This window comes from Papaver somniferum, unplaced genomic scaffold (genome assembly GCF_003573695.1).
Source record: "Papaver somniferum cultivar HN1 unplaced genomic scaffold, ASM357369v1 unplaced-scaffold_29, whole genome shotgun sequence".
Lineage (NCBI taxonomy): Eukaryota > Viridiplantae > Streptophyta > Magnoliopsida > Ranunculales > Papaveraceae > Papaver > Papaver somniferum.
Genome location: NW_020639929.1, coordinates 807,115 through 815,393, shown reverse-complemented (window position 1 = coordinate 815,393; position 8,279 = coordinate 807,115). Strand labels below are relative to the sequence as shown.

Sequence of the window (8,279 nt, the reverse complement as noted above, 5' to 3'; positions counted from 1 at the left end):
TAAGATAGAATTAGTTGCATATTCATCCCCTAATACCTCTTGCCTTTTTGTTCCAATTAGCATCATTCCTTACTGTAATACCAATTAAACACGTAGAGTAATATATAAGCACAATAACGACTTTCTACTATTTATTATTTTATTTTTTTCCTGAAACACGGGATGGAGCCAGGTTCGAAGTAATCAATGAGTAAAAATCTTGCCCCATCATCCCACAAGCAGGGCTGGGAGTATTCTTTAAAATAAAATTAGCCTTTGTGCGCATGGATTTTATTTTTTTTGGTCGAAAAGGAAAGTGTTTTTAGGAAAAATAATGTATAATTGTTCTACCAGAAGTATAAAGTAAGAGAAAAACGAAAAATTACATAAAAATAGTACCCCTAGTTGTTGTATCATCAGAATCATATTCTACCACTGAAGTTGCGAATCCCACGGAAGTTCGTCATGATGTGGTAACAGATACTTAAGAAGATAACTTGGTTACGTGAAGTAACTTAAAGAGGAAGGTCATTGTCGTTGATCAACATTCTAGAGAAAAGGGAATATGACATTTTGAGAAGAAATATCAATATGGGCCCTTCCTCCAATATGTCACCAACTTTTAAATTTTTTGATATGGGCCTATTATAAGCCCACTCCTCATCCATAGTGGATAAGGGCCTTCCGGTTATCCATAAGCAAGTGGCAAACCAATTATCTAATAATAGTAGGTGTTATGTCACTCAACAAAGGTCTGGTTGAACAGGAAATAACTGGTCTGGTTCGTATTTCCAACTCAGTAAGGAGATTTAAAAGTTTAACTATCGCAATTCACCCATCATCCCTAACTAGGGAAGTGGTTGTCTCTTTTGATGTTGAACACGATGCTTAAAAATCTCAAACGGAAATCAATCATAGAGTTGAGCTAAGAAATAGTAGTAGAACTGCTAAACCAACTTCGGCAAGTGCGGTAGTTATTCCATCAGAATCACCATATTATACCAAGTGTTGTCCACAATTACGAACCTTGTATCTGTAATGACCTATCCTTCCACCGGTATTTTCCCCACTTAGCCACTGCAGTTGTCCGGCAGTGTGGGGTTTTTAACGGGCATCGCTGCGGTAATCCAGCAGAAACTTCCCGGATGGTCACCCATCCCTGAATTTCTCCCGCCCGAGCACGCTTAACTGCAGAGTTTTCTGCCAAGTATGGAGCCAATTGTGCTGAAAAGGCCTTGGTATAATACATACGTTCCTTGTCTCTTGTGAAGCCAATATCAGGCATGACGGCCCAGCATACTCTCCCACCAGAGCACAAGTGACACGTCCCTAGTTGTATCCCAACTAACACCGATATTGTTCCCACTTACCCACTGCGGTGTGGGATTTTTAACGGCACTACTGCGGTCATCCCAGCAATAGCTTCCCAAGAGGTCACCATCCCATGATTACTTTCGGCCGAGCACGCTTAACTGTGAAGTTTTCCCCAAAACTCAGGCAAGTAAACCCATCAGGCCTCGCTGTTAGGAAATGACAAATCATTACCTATATTTCATTCCATCGGCAGAACACTGCCGAAATCGGGGTATTACAATACCACCGTCATGTGCCCGGTATCAAAGGGGAGTGCCCTTATCGTATTCGATTGGGTTGTTAGTATTAGTTAGTATTTATCATTCGTAAGGGTGCCTATTAGTAGTTGTCCTTACTCTTAACCTAGCTATATAAAGGCTAGTGGTCTGTAATGGAAAAGCTAAGCAAATTATTATTCTAAATAGAACTTTGTTCTTCTTCTTCCATAGGCTGATTCACTGAATCAGATCTCTTTCTTCTTCTCTTGGCTTGATTCTCACGAATCAAGAGAGGTTTATCCTCAAATCTATCACCCAACCTTGTCATCTTACTCAGGTACATGATAATTGGTATTTAGAGCCGTTTCGATCCATACCCTAATCATGGTTGCAGAAATGGATTTACAGAATGAAAAATGGGTACAAATGAATGGAAAATTGGTACCGATTAAGAAATTGGAAAGGCTAGCAAGAGAGAATTTAAAAGGATGCATATATTGGTACAATTATTGGTCGGAAAGAATTAACTCTCCATCTCAAAATTCTTGCCTTCGGAGGTGGTTAAAAAATATGGACAAGGCAGCAAAGAGATTGAGATTGATCCTGTTTCACAAGTGTACTGCTCCCATCTCATCCATCTCCTTGCAGAGTGGAAATCTCTTCTATAGTTATTAATGAATTTCCAGAAGTGGAGTTAATTCCTTCTGTTTTCTTTGAAGAAGTGGTTAACTCAATTCCTTCCGCTGTCGACGAAGAAGATGATTCTCTCAATTTAGGGTTAATTCCCTCATTTTTATTTCATGAGAAGAATGATTTGTCTGTTGATGAGAATTCTCAGTATGAGACAGTGGTGAAAAATGATGTTATTGAAGTCGCCAGAACCGGTGAGTTCAATATTTTGGAAGTGAATCGGTTCAGAAACAGCGGCATGACTGAACTATGTGTGCAAAATTGCGTCCTATTTTTTTAAGAGACCCATCGAACTGTTGAATGTTTAATTGAGTTCTTCTTTCACCACTACAAGCTTCTTTGTCTGGATTATTTCTTTCTCCATCGTGATGTTACTCTCTCGTTATTCGACCTGGGTAAGTATGCGGCTTTCTCCTCAAATTCTAATGGTGATTTGCTTCGATTGTTAATTCACTTTGGGTATGAAACAAAAGATGATTCAATTCATACTGCGAGTTTTCAGTTTAAAGAAATTGGCAAATCTGCAGTGAGTGATTTCGACAACAAGAATCAGGTTCAAGTTGTTGAGGTTAGTTATGAAAACCTTCACAGATTGAAGGACTTCATCACTCTTCACAACAAATGGAACTGTCAGGAGTGCTTTTATGTTAGTCTTGATGATTCTAGTTGCATTTTTGATCGTGGTAAGTATGCAGTAGTACCACCGATTTTTTTTGGAAAATTGATTCTTAGCTGTGGGTTCCAATCAGATTTTGGTTTGTAGATTCAATAACTCCCTTGTTTGTTAATGATGCTGAAATTCATGTTGATGGAAAGTTGTTTGTTCAAATGCCTGAGAGTGTAGCTTGTAATTGGAGTAGTGGCAGTGCAGAGATGATTCTCTCCTGCAACTTAAACAAGGCAAGGGAGTTACACTATAATAATAGATGAATGTCTCTTAATTTTCAAGCATTCTGCTCGTTGGATATACGATCATGGCAAGGCGTTGGATAGTGCTACAGAGTATTTTTCTTTTTATTTTGCTAATCCTTCTGAATTTCGTTTTGATAAAATTACTTCTTGGGTGACTGTTGTTATTGGGTCAATTTTGATGGGTGTCTATGATGGTGATTCTGTACTTAAGCTAATTCTAGAGCGTCTGTACCGTTTAGATTTTTTATTTGAGTATCCGAGTACATTTTCGAGTGCTGAAAATTGTGACAGTCTTGAGGCTTGCATGTTGTTTGAAAGAATATTGCAGCAAGTTAATGGCTGTGATTATGTATTGTTTTTCATGGCATTACTGGGATTACTTGGCTCTATTTTTTCTGGTATTAGTTGGTATGGGAACCACTTATTATTACAACTTAAGAGTGGCTGGTTTATGGAGAGGAAAGTCGAAAGAGAACAGTATATGTGTTGTTACTGCTGCAAAGTTTTTAATTTCTGGTCTAAATGCATAAAGCCACATACGTTCAATACTTCGACTATCTTCTATCATGGGTTCTGTCAAATGCATCTAAAGACTTCTATTCATCTCTTGTTGAAGCAATGGGGTGATACTGGTAAGCTGTATGTTAAAATCTCAGAGAGAAATAAACTTGTGTTACAGATTTTTCCGAAGAAGTGCGAATTTCTCTCGGTGTTTTTTCTTCCAGTTCCCACAGTCGTGAGCAGCAATTTTTATCTCTTGATAATAGGTTCCTTCTCGCATTTTACATTGCTTATAACTAAGGCCTTACTCATGGCAGTTCAAGTTCTAAAGGTTTATTTGTTATCAGGGAACTATTTGAAGTGGAAGTTCAAGTTGTACTCTACAGGCCTAAGGAAGGTGTGTCACAATACTCGCAAACCGTTTATGAAAGCAACCTTGAATTATTTTTTGTTTGGTCTCAATACTCTCAAGGATACCCTATCTTATACCATTACATACACGTTCAAGGCTGACAATTCAAAGCGAAATTGTGTACTAGTAGGAATGTTTGGTCAGTTCAGAAATTTCAATGGGAGTGCACCAAGATCAATTCTCAAGGTTGAAATTTCAGATAGGGTTGCACCAAGGCCATTTCTTACTGAAGTTTATGCTGTCACTTTGGTCATAAGGTTCGCATATGAGACAAGGGTCTATGCTGCAGCTCTTGAGCAGCTGGAATGGCCTGTATTCACGAGCTTATTTCCCTGTCCAATTCTGGGAGCTGAAGCAATGGTGAACCAGCTGCATCATCTAAGTTTGTATAAGGTCAAGACTGCTAAGGAGAGAGGTGTTTACATGAGTGCGTACCAAGCTGCGAATTATGAAGATATTGGACTTGTTTACCGTGGGAATGCTGCAAATGTGAGTTTGACCATTTCAGTTCTTATGGGGATTACGGAAACTCAGCTCATACCTCGGGTGATTCAACTCCTCCGTGTAAGGCTATTAGTGGTAGGATACTTGAGATGGAAGTTCAAATTGTGTCAGCTAGGATTCGTAATGAAATAGTTGCAAATTTTGTTGCCAAGCCCAAGTGTGTTACTGCTGATCAGTTTTGGGCACAATAACTATTTACTATATTAGCTGGGAGTGCAGTGTGGATATTGAGTAGTGGTGCTGATGATATTCTCTGGATTACTCATGCTTTCTCTGATGCTAGACAAGTCTTCGCTGGTAAATTGTTGGAGCTTAAGTCTTATGAAAGGGAGCAAGCAGTACAACTCTTACACAATGTGATGCACATTCTTGCTATGTCGAAGTCAGTGGCCTGTGAAAGTAAGGTTCTATGGTTCATAATGGACTGCACTTCCGTGGTGCTGGCTAGTTTTCACTTTCAGATTCTGGAGAAGTTGCAGGATCACATCAGAATTACAAGCTCAAGCAACTTGCACCAAACTGTGATGGACAGCTCAATGTGCGTAACTGCTCTACCATGGTAAGGAAGCTACATTGTCCCTTTGTACACACATACAAGCCTGACATTTTCCGAGGTGTTACCAAGAGTACCTGCCAAGATAAAAACGAACCGGAGACTGTTCCAACGAATTTGGACTGTTCACTTGTACACGGGACTGTTCACTACAACAAAGGCAGATGCAAATTTCGCCAGGTCTGTTACCAAAGCAAGGGCTACCAGGTCCACCATACATATACTCTTACAGGCTTCCCTGACTCATTACTGGGATGAATATAGCAAGGATGGTAATTTTATCGCGGATCTTGGCGTTGTCCCGCGGACATTTGATCTGTTCTTTTCACCTTCATCCTTGAGGACAAGGATGTTTTCAAGGAGAGTGGAATATCATGAGCCCGGTGTCAAAGGGGAGTGCCCTTATCGTATTCGAGTGGGTTGTTAGTATTTATCATTTGTAAGGGTGCCTATTAGTAGTTGTCTTTACTCTTAACCTAGCTATATAAAGGCTAGTTGTCTGTAATGGAAAAGCTAAGCAAATTATTAATCTAAATAGAACTTTGTTCTTCTTCTTCCATAGGCTGATTTTCTTTATCAAATCTCTTTCTTCTTCTCTAGGCTTGATTCTCACGAATCAAGAGAGGTTTATCCTAAAATCTATCACCCAACCTTGTTATCGTACTCAGGTACATGATAACCACCACCTTAAATTGGAGCAGTCCTCGACTCCGAAATATATCCAAGCCCAGATCTCCGACGTTCTCTACCCCTCATGAGAAGCACCTGGAGCAACCCCGTCCATCGTACCTTCCTGTTAGATCATTTCTCGGGCGAACTCTCATGCGTTGCTATCTCAAGCATGTTTGTCAATATTAGTGATCAAAAATATATATCTTGATTTCTAGCCTATTTATAGATGTCTCCGACTAGGACATAGATGGTGTAGTTGAGCTTAGATCTCTCGGCGTTCATCATTTGAAGACGGAGAACTACTAAGGGGAGCTTGTGGAACTTCATCAACAAAAAGTATGTGGAGACTTAAACTCATCTATCACTTGGAAAATCTATTTCTACTCTATCTCCTATATTGAGACATAAGTCGTGTTACGATATAGTAGCACGACTGGCTAGCCTCTCACGGAAATTTTAAATATTATAACACTGGCATACATGCTCATTCCGACAAAAATCGAGAATTCTCAGTCAAGATGAAACTCTTCTGAAAATTCACTATGTTGCTCGAACGCGCATCAGAAAATACTGAAACTCTCAGTATGGAAACACGGACACCACGGCAACACGTGCATGTCTCCATGAACGACCAGAGTCATTCCTATGGCTTGCACAAAGACGGTCCCACATGTTTTCATAATTCTGACCTAATTTGCTCAATTGCTCATACTGGGCCCGAACTCTCTCCCACCAACTGGAGAATCCTTCAAATGACCCACAACTGGTCCCGTGACCGCCAAGATCCGGCCCCATGCGCTCTTGGTCGGTCCTTATCTCTCATACCTAGGTTTTGTCACCTAATGCTGAATCCAGCAATATTTCAATAAATGATGAAACCTGCATTTAATCATTGTTCTTTCACCAATTCTCAAACTGAGAACCCTGGTGCGTGCTCACTCGAGCACTGTGTATCACATGGACGCTCATCATCCCATGTGGTCGGTCCCTCTTCACTCATGACCAATTTTCAGCAATTCACCAATTATTGAAAGATTGATCAAAAATTAGGGTTTCGAACAAACGCTCCACGAATCACCATTTTGAGCAAGTTCAAACACAAAATGATGTTGATTTAGCAATCAACATCCAAATTAATAATATTCGGTAATTCACCAATATTTTTGATTAATATTTTATTGGGTCACGGCACCAGTAAATAATTCTTTGAATTGAGCAATACTTGCTCAGTTGCTCGAATATTGATCCAACCATCAATATTCGGTAATTCATCAGTAGTTTGTCGAATTGAGCAACACTTGCTTAATTGCACATAAAATTACCAATATTTAGTATTTTGTTGAATTGAGAAATACTTGCTCAGTTGCACACAAAAATAATCGAATTCTTCAAATTGAGCAATACTTGCTCAGTTGCTCGACAAACTCTCGATATTCGGCAATTCATCGAATTGAGCAATACTTGCTCAGTTTCTCGACAAACTCTCAATATTCGGCAATTCGTCGAGTTGAGAAATACTTGCTCAGTCGCTCTAGTCAGTAATTCATTGACATCTTAGAGAACTACATGTTCAATCCATGAATCGCTGAGCATTCACCACTTATACTCGATTCAACAAAACTAGACTCACAGTCTAAATCAGTCAACAACTGACCAACCAATACACGTCTGCCTTGCAGACTCCATGATTCTTGAAATATCTATCACGTCACGAATGGGGGGATATCACTTAGGATTTTGGTCTCGCGGTCTACTGCACGTGGATTCATCCACAACGAGAAATGTGCATAAGTCGTGTAAACGGTTGAAGCAGTTAGAAAAGTAGTGGGTGCACGATCAGTCAAGTCTCCGCACGACATGGAACTGACTTTACCACGATCTCCCACTTTCCCACTCTTTCACTCAAGAAACCGTCACACTTACAGGGATCAGTGGTACATCATTCTTGCAATATAAATAAGTTTAAATCGAGGACATCGGGATATCATCAATCATCGATTATTATCATTATCCATCAACAACTCGATATAAACTTATTCTCAGAACTAAACTTCAGCAGTTCAGCAATATCGCAGAAACCTTCAACACACTCACAATCCTTGATCATCACTGATCCCACACAACTCTCAGCTTCCCTCCTACAGATCAACCCATCTCCCTCTTTGCGACCGAATTGACTCTGGAACGGCCATCGTCTTGGTTTAGGCCGGAGTCATACAGATTGATTTCCCGAGTCTAAGCACCCCCTTTGCAGTGGTGCATCTGTGTGAGGATTAACATTTTGCCCGGCTGAGGAGTCTCGACAGCATACTCGACTCTTCACTTCCCAAAAAAAAACCGGCGGCTCATTTTTCCCCATCCACAGATTTGCGACCACAGTGGGAGATTAATCTCTCGGTTGCAATCTTTCATTTTCGCAAGATGGTTGGTCTTAGATCTAATTAAGTTTCTCAAAACTCCAGTCAGAGTCTTTCAAATGGTGACG

The 8,279-nt window shown here is 40.0% G+C and overlaps 1 protein-coding gene across 1 annotated transcript; it reads left to right on the top strand.

The window, feature by feature from the left end:
* Positions 1–1,755: 1,755 nt before the first annotated feature.
* LOC113341453 lies at positions 1,756–5,681 on the top strand. The gene is made up of 2 exons (XM_026586332.1): positions 1,756–3,919; positions 4,001–5,681. The coding sequence occupies exons 1-2, from the start codon at positions 3,331–3,333 to the stop codon at positions 4,699–4,701; spliced, it is 1,290 nt and encodes a 429-aa protein (XP_026442117.1). The 5' UTR covers positions 1,756–3,330; the 3' UTR covers positions 4,702–5,681.
* Positions 5,682–8,279: the final 2,598 nt, after the last annotated feature.